The sequence below is a fragment of the Coturnix japonica genome, chromosome 18 (assembly GCF_054131305.1).
Source record: "Coturnix japonica strain WE chromosome 18, WE-NBRP24, whole genome shotgun sequence".
NCBI classification, from domain to species: Eukaryota; Metazoa; Chordata; class Aves; order Galliformes; family Phasianidae; genus Coturnix; species Coturnix japonica.
The window spans coordinates 2,617,031-2,631,791 of record NC_140680.1 but is presented as its reverse complement, the minus strand read 5'-3'; the positions used below and the strand labels follow the sequence as shown (position 1 = coordinate 2,631,791).

At 49.0% G+C, this 14,761-nt stretch overlaps 1 protein-coding gene across 8 annotated transcripts in view; it reads right to left on the bottom strand.

Annotated features, from left to right (window-relative positions):
* Positions 1–14,761, bottom strand: part of SEPTIN8 (septin 8) — a 37,963-nt gene that overhangs the window by 8,035 nt on the left and 15,167 nt on the right. For 3 of the 8 annotated variants that reach the window (XM_085519143.1, XM_085519144.1, XM_015875568.2), the window contains exons 3-9: positions 13,760–13,955; positions 12,912–13,098; positions 8,433–8,594; positions 6,776–6,872; positions 6,244–6,412; positions 5,855–5,987; positions 5,070–5,260 (exon numbers count right to left, since the gene is read on the bottom strand). In XM_085519143.1, coding sequence (XP_085375269.1) covers positions 5,070–5,260; positions 5,855–5,987; positions 6,244–6,412; positions 6,776–6,872; positions 8,433–8,594; positions 12,912–13,098; positions 13,760–13,955 — 1,135 coding nt within the window. Of the gene's footprint in view, positions 1–12; positions 2,656–5,069; positions 5,261–5,854; positions 5,988–6,243; positions 6,413–6,775; positions 6,873–8,432; positions 8,595–12,911; positions 13,099–13,759; positions 13,956–14,761 lie in introns of those variants that run through there. The other 5 variants (XM_085519145.1, XM_085519146.1, XM_085519147.1 and 2 more) reach the window with 3 other exon arrangements.

Here is a 14,761-nt window from a genome sequence, read left to right as displayed (position 1 = left end):
CACAAAAACAACTCAAAATACACGTGAGATTTAATAAAGGAAAAAAAAAAAAATTACAAAGTGAGCAACCAAAAGTAAGCAAAAAAAAACAACCAAAAAAATGGCAAAATCACCCAACACATTTGGAATGGCAAAGCAAATGGCTGCAAGTGCTCGGAGTGCACTGAGTCCTCTCCCTGCTCTGAGCTCAGCCCTCCTGCACTGTGAGCAGACACGGCACCTCTCAGCTTAGGAAGTACACGATGTGGATGGTGAAAGTTTAAACAACAACAGACACGTTTTTACCCCATTAATGCCAATGTGGTAGGGACAGATGGATGAGATGGCTGAAAGAAGCGTAACTGAATGGCTCCAGTCCTGGAGGGTGGTCCTGCCACGTGCTCTGCTGCAGGAAGGGAAGCTTTGGGCTGCTGTGAGATCAGCATTGCAACGCACTCGCAACTTGTTCAATAAGACACAGAAGCACTCTATGTGCTGTGTGTTTAAATCCTGTCTCAGCCAAAAAGGGAAAACCACGTACTTTGAGAGCGAGAGAGCAAAAACTGAGCTCTGCTGCAAGACTCCGATGGTGACTGCCCCAAAGAGCAGATGGACCTGAGGTCAACAGACAGCTGTGAGGAAAGGGATGTCTGTCACAGTAATGTCAGTGTATACAGAATCATCATCAACATATCACTATGTACATTCTGAACGTCTTCTGCAGGGAAAGCTGGGATTTCTCCACACTGCCATGGGTCAGCAGGCTCCTACTCTTCTATCGCTATCGTCATTTCCCTAACTATCCCTTATCCTGGGAGCAAGGATGGATTCCTGCTGAGCCAGGGCAGAAAGAAATCATTTGTATACATCTTATTGGCTGCAGCACGAGATAGGAAAAAAATATTGAGTGGAAAAGCCATGGTGAGTTTTGCAGTGTAGTCAGAGCTCTGTTCCAGCTCTCAGGAGCATTGACCCTGAGAAGCAGAACTGCTCCAGCACGGCCCTGCTCATACAGGTAATTAGCACACTTCTCTCACCAGCAATAATCAAATTGTGCCCCTAATTTGCTGCACAACTGAACTGAGTCAACAGTGAGCTGGAGCTGTCCTCCTGTATGCAACAATTGGTTGTGTTCTTAGTATGTTCCCTTAGAAAAAAAACACATCACCTCTCTTAATATGATGGTTACTCTACAAAGTACATCACAGAGGCACAGCCTGGGCAGCCCCGCACTCAGCCACCAGCTGATCAGCCTGTGTGCATCTCTGCATGTGGTCCATTCCAGAGGGACTGGGGGACTGTGTGAGGTTCCTTCAGATCAAGTCACACTAACAGGACAGCAGCGCACCCACAGAGAGGGACAAGGTCTGTATGAAAACAGTTTCACACCTGAGTTTGCATTTAGGACAAATGAAAGAGCTGCTTCAGTGGGATACGCAATGAACCTCATCCAGCACCGTGTCCTACAGACAGACCTGCACCTCCGAGCCAAAGCTCAGCGTAAGGATGGAGCTCTAAGGAAAAATAGCGAGAGAAATCCTTGAACATTCATGCCTAAATAGCAATGCAGACACTCCCACCTAACGCTCAGCCACAGCCAGTGTTTGCTGGAACTCCAAGGACATTGCAGGGCTGACATTTAATAGCTGTCCCACCTGCTGTCTGATGGAATTGGGCCCGACCCTTTTTCCATGAGAACATTGCTGTGTGCCTCTGTGCAGCTGCGCTCTGCCTATCACAAAGCAATGAGATAGAGCAGAGCGGCATAAATGCAGCACAGCTCACGGTCAGGAACCTCCTCAGCATGTGTGTGCTTATGGCTACTTTCTTTTTAACAGCCTCAAAGGAAAGATGGCTGCTTCAATAGTTTTTCCATGGCAGTGAATTGTGCTGCTAAGTGAGAAGTGACACAGCTCCTGTAGCTCCAGGACACACCACAATCATATGGAAAACCCTTTTACATAGAAATTCTAACTTCAGCGGTAAAGGAAATTCAAAACATTGTCCCATGAGTTTTATTAACCACTCTCTCTTTCTATATATATATATTTATATATATATGTATATATATTATAAACGATGAAGAATATGTTTATAGAGAAATTCAGGATTAAAATATATAATTAGGGGAAAAGGGGTGACTTGGACAAGGTTCCCAGGGCAGAGGTTCTGAGCTCTGAGCTTTGCTCCTGTTCTAAACTTATTCAAATCAAGGATTTTGTTAGAAAAATAAACGTTTCTGCATCCTTCACAGCACTCCTCACATCTGAGCACCTTCAGAGGGAGAGAAGCAATGAAGCAATGGCTCAAACAGTCCCCATAACCAATGACAATCATATGAAATCCAGGAAGCAAGCATTCAGCTGCTGGGTAAGGGGAGCTCAGGCCAGCTGCTGCGGACACCTGACATACAGCTGCTGGGCTTAGGACAGGACGTCTCGCTTTGGGGATGAGTTGATGTTGTTTAGAAGCATTTACACAGTAAGGTTACGTCCTCAAACACAGCACAGATCACAGCAAGTCCTGACACGGCAACAACCGAAGATGCTCGTGGTCTCTTTCGCTTTGGTCCACGCACACAATGTTATGAGAAGGGTCACAGGGTGGGGAACTCAAGCAACTTAACACATGAAAGCACCAAGTCCACTCTTGGCCTGAAAGTCTGTGTGTGATTAACTGAAAGAAACAAAACATAAAGAAAAAAAGTAAGCATGAATTAAAATTAGGAAAATTAAGCAAAAGCAAAATGTAGTGAAATGATTAAAAGAGGGGGGAAAAAAAGAAAGGGAAGGCTAAGCAGTGCTCTGGCATCACACCAAGGCTGCCACGAATAACACCACAAAGCACCATCTGTTCAGCTGTGTGTGCACAGAGGAATCTCAGCACAAACACGTTTGTTTCCTCTCCCCACTGGCGGTTCTGCTGTCTCCATTTCTCACTTATTAAAGCTACTCAAGCCCCGTGTTAAAGCACCGGAGGACAAGAGGCTCAACCAGCTTTCCTAAAAAAATAAATCAATCAAACCGTAAAACAAAACAAAATAATAATAATAAAAAGCCCTGAAAATGCCTCTTCCTCCCCAGAGCTCACAATCCCAGTCCCAGCAGTCCCACCAGCAGCACTGAGATGTGCCTCTGCTCACAGATGAGCAACATGGCAGTAAAGAAACCAGCCAGCACATGAACACTGCTCACCAAGGAGTGCATGGACCCCATTGCAGCCCATGAGCTCCTGTGGTTCACATCAGCCCAGCTCCTGGGCTGGGGCTACACTCTTTGATGTGTTGCTACCACGCTGCTCCAGACACATGGCCAAATGGAGGGGGGTCTGAAAAGGGGGGCACCAGCAAGGCAAAGCACTGGGGAGGAGCCCACCCAGAGCTGTGGGTATCCAAGAGCAGCCTGAGCTGGGGACAGCTGGGGTGGGGGCTTCGGGCTCCCTTCCAACCCAACCATTCTGAGATTCCATGGTTCTATAATCTTCACAGTCCCTTCCAACCCAACCATTCTATGAATGTTGTTATTCTGCTGGAGCACAGACCCCCAACATTTGGAACCAGGCTGCAGACTCTAACAATATATCTCCTATCCTAACCCACTTCCTCCCCTAAACTTCTAAGCTTTTTCCCCTCACTAACAGTGCAGTCCCACAGCTGGGCCCCAGACCTGCGGAGACCCTGGGGACAGGCACAGAGCAGAGCACGAGGTGCCCTCTCTCCTGGCAGCCCACTGCCCCAAGCCCCATCACAGGGACAGGCAGGGAGCAGAGCAGTACCTGCAGTGTGCTGTGCACAGCAGGAAGCCTATTTCTGTTGCAGGCAGGAAGCTGCTGCACTTCCTCCAAGCAGCACAAAGAGCAGTGTGTGCTTGGAGTGCTCACAGCCATTCGTGCACTCAGCCCCTCAGCCCTTCTGGAAGTCACTGAAATGCAACCCTACTTCCAGCAGAACATTCTGCAAACTGTTCTGGGTGCTGTGTGTGAGGCTGGATGCACACAGAGCACACTGACAGGTCTGGAGACCCATTTTTACAACAACATATACTTACATTCCAAGCAAATAAGTTAAATAACATGTGCTGTTGCCTTCCTAGGAAGAAACAAATGGCTCAGAGCCCCAGCACTGCACTGCCACCAGGAGCTAACCAGGGCATTGCCTCCCAGCCATCTCTTTCCTTTCACCATGCTCAGGCTGTAACTGAACTGCCCTGCTGGGACCACATGCAGCTCAGACTGTTCCAGTACGTGCTGGAGAGACAGGCTGAGCACCCTGCATGCTGGCTTACCTTGTCTTGGTCCTGCACAGCACTCCTTGGGAACCAACATGGCTGGGGGCAGGATCTGCACCACCCCCACTTTTAGTTTTAAAGATATATCTTCTCTAAATAGACCTGTTTGCCCCCTTCTCGCTCTATCTTTATAACCAGGCAGCTGAGAGAGCATTATATGCATGCCCCTTCTCCACACTCCTGCTGGCTTCAGCAATGTCAATTAACCTGCAGCTAAGATAAGAATTCTGCCTTTAGGGGAAAAGGGCTTCCTCAGCAATTCAACATAAGCAGAACTCTGTCTCAGAGCCCTGCATCACACGAAGCCCTAATGAATTCCCTGTGCTGCTTCATTCTAAGCTGCTTTGTTTCGCTTTTCACAGCTCTGTCTCTAAAAATAAACAGCACTGCACAAAAAAAGGACCTAAACCCACAGAGCAGCGCAGGATGGAGCGCCACAACTCCAGGACATCACAGCTGTGCCAAGGCTGTCCCTGCTTCTCTCTGCTGGGGACACAGTGCAGCAATTTCCAGCTCCCGTCCTGCATCCAGCAGCAAAGTGCTCCCATCACTGTGTGTCCTGCAGGGCTCCAGGCCTTTAGAGAACAGCCCAGAACCAAGGAGTCCACCTGCAGCCTGCAGGGCTTCCTCAGGGCACCACCTGGCACAGGATTCCCCTTCTCTCCTGTGCTTTACACAAAGCCTGAAGGATAAAATCCAGGTTCCAAAACCTTTTTTTCCTTATCTCAGTAATTGGCAAAACAATACACTGTGAGAACCTGCCCCTCCCAGAGGCAAAGGGGACACTCGAGTTTGGTCACTTACTTTTTCCTGTCTTTGTCCTTCTTCAGCGGCTGCTGTGAGGTAGCCTGCAAGGAATGGGACTGCAAGGTTTCCACCGCTACTTTCCGCCTGTTGAAGGCATTCATCTCATCCTCCAGCTCTCTCCTCTTCTCCTCCACCTTCCTTTTCTCCTCCTGGTGTACCCTTTTCAGGTGCTCAAACTTCTCATGCAGCTGTAGGACATGGGCACTGTGAGCACTGCGCCTAGCATGACCACCAGTCCCATGATCCCAAATCTCCACAAAACCCCCCACATATCTCAGTTCATGGACTGAGGGCACAGTGGGATCCCACATTCCTCATCTTTGAGGTCCTTTTCAACCCAGGCCATTCTGTGATATAATGATTCCTCACTCCTTGGAAGATGGTCCATCTGTTTCCCCTTGCAGCACAGCAGCTGCCCATGGCCACTTAGGACTGTGCACCTCCAGAAGGGCTATGCCAGCACAACCCAGTGCTCACCAAACCATTCTGCACTGCCCTTTGCTCACCAAGTAGCAGCTCTGTCTCCTACACGTGGCACAGGGAGAGCAGGATTTCTGTTTCTGAAGCACCTAAACCAGTGATGCTGTTCTGAAAACACTACCATGCCCCTTGCCCTGAGCAGGGGAAGTGTGTGAGCGGGTGTGTGTGTATATATATGTGTATGCACTGCTTTGGCTGGCGAGGTCTGCTAAAGGTGCCTTCCAGGATTTATGTGCTGCCGAGAACAGATCCTATGGCTGGCTGTATTCTGGGCTCCTCTCAGGGGTTTCTGGCACACTCACCTCTCTCTCCTTCTCCTTCAGCTCTGCCTCCGTCTCCTTGACTTTGTTAACAAACATTTGTCTCATTTCTTCCTCTTTCTTCTGGAGCTCACCCAAGAATTCTTTCCTTTTGGTCTCGTATGTTTCTTGCAGGCTGGGTAAGAAAGCAAACAGAATCCAGACTTTCTGGACAACAGTGAGTTAGGAATGGGGTAAAGGCATCCCTGCCTGCTTCATTAAGGACAAAGAAGCAGGGAAGGGAACAGCATCAAAATCAGCCACATGTTCAAATGCAGGGCTAGTATTTTCCAGCCCAGCATGGCAGACAACATCCACAAAACTCTCCTTTTCTTTGGGGCTCTGGTGCCCAACTATTGCTCTAATCTGATGGTAGATGTGAAGGACCTCACCTGAAGGGCTGGCTGTCTGGGTCTGTGTCCTTGAAGCCCATCTCCTCCAGTTTGCATCTCCTGTAGAGTTCATAGTGGCGGGTGTGGGTCTGCTCCCGAAGGTCCTCCATGTTGACCCGGATCAGCATTTCTCGCAGTTTCACAAAGTCACAGTGACTTTCATTCTCAACTGATTGAAGCCAAGTGAGAAGTCAGCAAAATGCACATGAGAGGGAGGAGCACTAATGCACATTCAGCCCAACTCCATAGATTCCCCTCCCATGGACCCGTGCCATCCCCCATGGGGTAACCAAGCTTTTTGGATGCAGCGATTCATTTTAACTATGTCAGAGTGTGTGCAAGTCCCAGCATTGCTCAGACAACTTATTTCAGATGTTGGTAGTAATGGGAATTCAAAGGCAAGACTGGCCAACCCACACAAGGCTGCATGGACACATCCACACCACACAGCACAGCGCACCTTCCTGCACACACTGTGAAGGGCAGAGCTGCAGGGTGCATGCACGAGCCCATGGAGGTGGCAGCAGCTTACCTTGCACCACTCCCCACGGGTACTGCCGAGCTCTCACCAGCTTGTTCCCCACCTTCACCTCTTCTGTGCTGCCAACCACAGCAAAGGGCAGATGAGCCTGAAACAGAAGCGACAGCAGAGACTCAGGGCAATGGAGCTGCGATGGGTCTGGAGCACACATCCTATGGGGAGCAGCTGAGGGAACTGGAGTGGTTCTGTTCAGAGAAACAGTGGCTCAGGGTAGACCTCATCACACACTACAACCCCTGAGAGGAGGTGGTAGCAATAGGAGGTCAAGCTCTGCTCCTGGATAACAACAGGACAAGACAGGATGGCTCCAACCTGCATGTGGGGAAGCTCAGTTGGACACTGGGAATAATTTCTTCTCCAAAGAGAAGAACTGGTCAGCATTGGCACAGCTGCCCAGGGAGCGGGTATCACCATCTCTGGAAGTGTTCAGAACTATGTGGATATGGCACTAGGGGATACGGCCAGTGGGCACAGTGGGGTGGGCAGTGGTTGGGGATCTGAGAGGTCTTTTCTAACCTCAGTGATTCCAGGGCTCAGTCCATGGGCCAACCTTGCAGAGGTCAGCCTGACCTCCATGTCACCTTCATCCCAGCCCAAAACCTACCCCAAAACCTTTCTGTTGAAGCCCTCCACCTCCAATGCTCAAAGCAGTTTCCTCTGTGCCACAGCACAGCAGAGCAGCTTATTAGCAATGCTGGCTGGACTGAACTTAATGAGGAAATATTATGGGAACACCATGATCACTGCTGATCTGCCTCTCTCCACTTGTCAGGTTGCTCCCACAGCCGCCGTCTCTCTGTGTGCCAAGAGCAGGGCGCTCCCTGCCTCACAGAAAGCACAAGCAAAGACATCCACACACAGGCCGTGTCCCTTCCAGTGCCCACACACAACTGCTGCGCCACGCGCAGGATGCAACACGTGCTCTTTGAGGCTGCAAAGCACCAAAGGCTGCAAGGAATGGGGCACTGTCCTCAAGGCAACACGCGCAGCCCTGCAGGGAATCAGAGCCAGGCACTGCTCTGTGGTACACACACAGGGCTCAGGGCTGCAGCACATTCATCCCTCCAGAATGTTTTACTTAAGAAACAAACAAACATGCAAACATGTCAGCTGTCTCTATTCCACAAAAGGTAAACTGTGAACTGGGAGTAAAGCCAAACTCCAAAACTTGACATTGTTTTTCCATATTCTTCCACCGCATCTGAGTTTGATCTTCGAGTTTAAAATAAGGCAAAATAGAGTCTAACAGCTTTTCTTCTTCAAATTGGTTTCCCTCTGCTTAGCGTCCTTAAGTAGAAGGCTAATGCAGATCTTAACTGCGTATTTCTTATTCAAAGTTCCTCCCTCCTCATAGGATAAGCAGCCTAAAAACAGATAAAATGAATTTTGAAGGAAGTATTTTTCAGAAATCCAATGAATCCAATTCTAGAGCTGAGATGTGCATCTCCAGAGAGCCCACAGAAATTAAATAAGAGGCATGCTTTAATTAATTCTGTATGCAACAGCCTCAGGCATCTGTCAGATCCACAGCTCAACTCTGAAATAGGTTTAGCATTTGGAAAAGGAACTTGCCTTGCGGATGGGTTTTTGCACAGCAATTCAATTTGTCACAACTCCTGGAAGCCCTGCGATTGGCAGCGTTACTCACATTCATCACAGAGTTGATCTCAGCCACTGCTTCGTCGTCTGTGGGGAACTGATAGATCTGCACACCATTGCTGACCAGTTCGCTCATGATCTTTATCTTAAACTTGTGCAGCTCACTCTTGGAGATGGTGTCTGCTTTGGCAATGATCGGGATAATGTTCACCTGGAGCAGATGGAAGGACAAGGCAGGGTGAGCAGCAGAGCCGGGCAGTGGGGGGAGCTGAGGTTGTGCCTGAGAGCTGCAGCAGCACTGAACACTAGAGGGAAGAGTTTTCCACAACTCGTTTGCCTACACAAGCCTTGTAGACAAACCGAAGACAAACAGCAATAAATGCACCCAATGAGCAGATCAAAGCCTCTGCTCCTGCCTATGCATTTTGTTACACGCTTCAGCAGAGACAGAGCCATTATTGCTGTCACATCTACAGCTGCCACCCTGTCAGTGCTGCCTGTGCTGAACAGCTGTTTTAGACAAGCACAAAGATGAAAAGCTGCAGCAAGACGGTGTGAAACCTTCCTGTGCTTAAGTAGAAAGAGCAAGAAGTCTGCAGATGCTTTCCAGCAGCGGCAGGAGCACGCACAGAGCCTCTATCAGGGCACTGCTGAGCCCAAAAGAGCCACTCACAGCACTGCAAACCCTGCCTGAATGGCAGCCAGACTCAGAGCAATACAGCTCAGGAATGCAGAGAAATGAAATGAGAAGAAAGCCGGATTTGCCATTTCACGTTTCCCCACAGCCAACGCTTTGCCCTGCAGAAATCCACAGCAGCCATCTGCTCTCCAGTGAGTGCCCACTAAAATAAACGGCCTTGCTTTTCAGCTTGAGTTCTCTCTGTAGCTCAGTGCTCTTTCTCACATCCTTCCTCCCCGCTCTGGTTTAGTGTTCACTAAACGTAAACGTTTTCACTTGTTCCAAAAGAAAATCTCCTCAGCTTGTTGGTTGGCCCCAAACTATTTCCTGCCCACATCATGCCTGCAGCTGGTAGGAGGAGGCCCACATTCTCCTTTGGGCATGGTTTCGGGATGCCCTGGAGTCAGCAGTTGTATTAAAAGTTCAGATACCTGCCTGGGAGCAGGGCACCGAGAAGATGAAATCCTTATTTCCCTCCAGCTCCTGCTCTGGCCTCATTTACCAAAGACCTGACAAGCACACAGAACAAGGTCTGCTGGCCTCACTCTGCTCCTCAGCAGGAAGATGTCCCCATTACAAAGGTAAAGGGGCCAAGCCCACAGCTGGTGCCTCACTGACCTGCTAGCACATCCTACACAGCAGGCTCAGCTCAGGGCTCATCAGCTCCCATGCAGGAACAGAAAGACACAGCCACATGCAGGGCTTTGTGCTCTGCAGTGTTTCCAGCCTGGCACACTGACAAATGAGCACCACAGGCAATTTTAGTTTGTTCTCAGCTGGCCTAACCCATTGCTCCCTCTCCTTCCACAAGGCACCAGATCAGTGCTTGCAGCTCAGTGTGTCCTTCCCAGCAGCAAGCACAACTCAGAAAAGCTGTAGCCCAAGGATGGATCAACTCCCTTCTAGCCAAGCTCCAAAAAGGGAAGTTCATCACTGAGTTCAAAACCCAAAAGGGCTCTGCAAGCTGCTGCGTTTCCAGTAATCAATAGCCAACACCAATGCAAATGCCAACAATTAATTAACAGCAAAAGAACCCCAGTAGGCTCTGATATTTTTCAGCTACATTTGTCCTGGATCATTCCATTTCTTCCTGACACAAATATGTGCAGCTGCCCTTCAGTAAGAAGACAACCAGCAGGAACCTACCAGGACGACAGCCACACTGACTACAGCACCTCCTTCCAGCTCAACTCCACCTTCCCAGGGCTGCTGAGACTTCCAGGGCACTTGAGTGCTTCTCTCCTTCCTTCACAAGTTAATTAATTTTATATGTAAGCATAAAATTACTGGTTTTTGATTTCATGCACGTCTTGGGAATCCACCAGCTGGATCGCCTTTGGGTTGCAAGCAAAACCCCAGAGCAGCATCCGCTTATCTCCTGGTGGAAGGATGCTACCCTCCATCTTAACATCTAATTTCAAAATCAATATGTTAATTATTGGAATGTCAGCCAGCTGAATCAGACAGGCATGCAATGGCTGCATGAACAGCAGTGCAGGTGCTCACAATCTTCCCTGCAGATGGAATCCATGAAGTGTGTTTCAGATGAGACAGTGACCTCACACATATCACCTCCTTCTTGTGTCTCTGACCACGGAGCCTTTCCTCATCTCCAAAAATAAAACTTACAAGAATGCAACCAAATAAGAACACTGAGAATATTTTTTTCCCTAATATAGTATGACTATGTGCATTTTTACCCTGTGAAATACAAAATACAACAGAGTTTCTACCCCCATCTCTAAAGTGTTCCCAAATGCAAGTCCCAGCTAAACCAGCAGTCAAATCCTGCCTTGGAAACCAAGCAGTAGATGCACAATGTGGCCTGGAGCATCGTTGCTGGCTGGTGACCCACCCAGGACATGTCAGCTCACGAAGGGCAATTAGCCACAGCTCATAACAACATATGCAGATGGAAACCATCCAGGGACAGCAAACAGGGATGCCCAGGGCAGCACACTGTTACGCCAGCCCTTTTCAGTATAGGGCTGTATTTGGAAAATACACAGGGAAGCCAACCCCTGACAGGGTGTACCTGCTTTCTATGTAGCAACCAGCCAGCTACACCCCATCTACCTCGAACCATGCTGAAGATGCTTCCAGTTCTCTGGATGTAATTAAATACCCCAGATAACAGCTGGCTGTGAGCTCAGCCAATCGAATATTGTATTACAGTACAATGGAAGATTCTGTTTACAGAACAGCTTTGCCCAGAAGGGATTTTGTAACCTCAAAGCAAGATGCACTACTGAAATCGTGACAGATTCAGCAGCCTGCCCAACACCTGCTGCCACGCCACTGGTGTGTTAGAGCTGAGGTGTAACTGAAGCAGGGCCCTGTGCAATCCTTGTTAAACTGATCTAAGAAAACAAGCCAGCAGACCACGCTGCTGCCTCTGCTATACCCTTTGCCTCTGTGTGCCCCACTCTTCCACTGTAAAACAAAGGCCACAGCCATGCAAAGCTCTCCAGGAAAGCAGGTTCAGGTTGCTCACACCACTGTGGATGTGAGTCAGCGTGCCTCACCTCTCTGCTCCAACACAGTAAGCACTGCTCTTACTGCTCTGGAGCAGAAACAAAGCTGTCTGGGGTTTGCTTACACTCAGCTCCACCCTGCACATGTGCTGGCCTCTAAGAGCAAACAGTTCAGGTGCACTGGCAAGGGGCACGGCACTGTCAGTGCTTTAGGGAATGCCCGGAATGCATCTCAAAGACCTGGGGATGACACTGATGGATTAACGTAACACACAGCCCTGACAAGCACAAAAGACCAATGGTCCCAATTTGCTTATTCTTATCTTGTGTGCATTTGTGCAAAGCCAACACACCATGAAATCCAAGAAGTTCTCACCATGGGAAGAAGGGAGATGAGAGCAAATGGATAACATGACTTCAGAGACAACCATTTAAGTGGAAGTTTAGGAATATAAAAAGCCTGTGTGCACACAAAGTTCCCATCTCTGCACAAGCACAAAGGATTTATTTTGGTACACCACATTAAAAGCAGCCACAGAGAGATGTGAAAAGGAGGGAATGCAGAACCAAAGGCAGAGAAAGGCTTTGTGGGACCACCAGCACCAAGGGGAATTGTGCAACAGCTTTCTTCCAAACATATTTCTGGGAACATGTCATGCTGGCACCACACCAAGAGACGGAGTTTATTAAGGGAAAGTTCTCGGATTCTTGATGAAGTCAGTGTAGCAGCCCCCATGGTTACCAACAGGCCCCTGCAATGGGAAGCAAGTGCCTCCTGTGGAGCAGGGCCAAGGAAAAGTAGGGCAGCTGCCCCGGGTGGTGAAGGCGAGCAGCAGGGACTGCCAGGGGAGCTCTGCCCACCAGGAAAGTCCAATAGTGCTGCATGTGGACAACAGCCAGAGAAGAGCATGTTCCCTATGTACAATTCAGGGCAAACCCAGGTTACTGCAGGGTCCCAGTTGCCTTATTTGCCCTCTGCATAAGTGGATTAGCATCTGCCATCTGAGAGGAACCACCTCTAAACAACTGCTCTGAAAGGAAGGAAACTCTTGGAAAGATAGGAAGAGATGCTGCTGTCACTTGTGACCTTTGAAGCATCCCCGCAGCTCCCTAGAAGCCAGTAAGAACAATCAAAAGTGTCAGAAAATTCCTTTGAGCTGCAAGAATACCAGAGGTTGGCTGGTTAAGCAACCCACTGTCCACTAAGGTAGCAATAGCTCGTGTGCAAACAAACAGACCCAGCCAGACCCTCTTGTGACCCACTTCTAGGTTTCCTATGATCTTGAGAGTTTCTGGTGACAGCCTGCCTGGTGACAACATTAGCACAAGTATCACCCCTTCCAGAAAGGGACACCCCTAGTCTCCAACCTTTTACCTTGCTGTCCAGCTTCTTCATTGTCACCAGGTCCAAAGACTTGAGGGAGTGCCCAGTGGGAGTGATGAAGTAGAGGCAGACATGGATCCTCGTGTCATGATAGTTGAACAGAGAACGGCGGATTTTCAGCTCTTCTTGCAAATAATTTTCAAACTGCGTATCAATGTACTCAACTATCGGCCTGTAACTAAAACCATACCATTAGCAACCCAAAGACTGGAGACCAAAATTACACAGCTTGAAGGAAGGCTTAAGGAATTCTCCTAGACATATCATGATACTGATTAAGACTGAAGTAATTTATCCTTACAACAGGAAAAGCGTGGCCTTTACACACAGACCTTTTAATCCAAAGGTTTCTGCAGCCTCCCAATGCTGCACTGCAAAGCTTAATGACAGTGGAGCATGGAAGATAACCACCTCCACAGAACACACTGCAGAGACCGCAGGGCTGAGCCATCTGGCTGCAGCAATGCCAGATGACAAGGAGAGACCTTGGAGTCCCTGAAAGCCTCTACCTAGGGCTTGAACAAGATGTAATTAAATGAGACAGGCCAAGAGACACCAATCATGGCCAGAGCAGTTAATTCCCAACCCCGTGCTGAGGACAGCTTGTTCACTGCCCGCATTGCTTGGGAAAGACCTCGTGTGACCTCTCCCATCTCTCTTTGGTTCCTCACACAGCTCCCCCTGCATTCAGTCCCCAAAACCAGAGGCACCGCAGGAGCTTCTGCATTCACAGAAACATGGGCACCACCCCTGTAATACTGCAAGCAGCATCACGGGCAGTTTGTGTCAAAATGTCAGAGAGGAGCACAGAAAGGCCGAGCAGATGGCACGAGACCTGCCTTTCGTCTTTATTGATCTGATCCCCAAATCCAACCGCGTCCACGATGGTCAATTTCAGGTGGACGTTGCTCTCCTGCAGGTCATAGGTCCGTGGCCGCAAGCGAACCGTGCTCTCGTAGTGGCTGGCTTCTTCAGTCTCAAACGTGGTATTGAAAAGCGTGTTCATTAGCGTGGATTTCCCAATGCCAGTCTCACCTAGGAACAAGAAGTCATCAGTTCACTGCAGCATGAATTTATCACTTCAAAGGGTATTAATTACAGAGCAGAACTAAATTATAATGTGAAAGGTTACTACAGATTGTGGTCAGAGATGTAATTGTCACAAAGGTAACAGCACCCTTGAAGGCTTCCCGTGCTTCAGGCAAATCCAGCCTGCAGCTCTCACCCCCCCCAGCAGGGGACATTCAGCAAATTAGAGAATGCATTTTTCCCCCCTTCATCAATGCTGACTTTGCCTGGGACCTGTAGCAGAGAAGCTGGGAACAAGAGTTTTAGTACATCTTTGAGTCTTCAACTGAGCTGGAGTAAAACTCAGCTGTTCCTACTGGCAAGAATGATCTGGCTCAGGTGTTGCCAATCCCAAACACAGCAATGGTCCCAGGGCACTCAGTGCACGGCAACGGGTGCTGCAGAAGGGACAGGAAAGTCTGACGATGAGGTTTCCTGTCCCCCCTTTCTGTGGGATTTCCAACCCCAGCAGGCTTTTTAACTGCTTTCTCTCCTTGCTCCATCTCACCATCAGAGTCTCTTGGGGACCTGTCCCATTTAGAGAGATATATGGAAGGAAGTCAGCGTGCATACTTCAGTGCAGAGAAACAGGCAGGCAGCTCTGATCTGCCAGGACCACTTGCTATCAGACTGAAAATCTCCTTTCACAGCAGAAAAAAAAACCTCAGATGGAAGTTTTGTGATTTCATTGTGCAGCTGAACTTCGGTCTGGAAGCCTTACAGCAGCCTGTCCCACTTCCACAGCCCTTCTGCTGGGGTCCCACACGTACAGT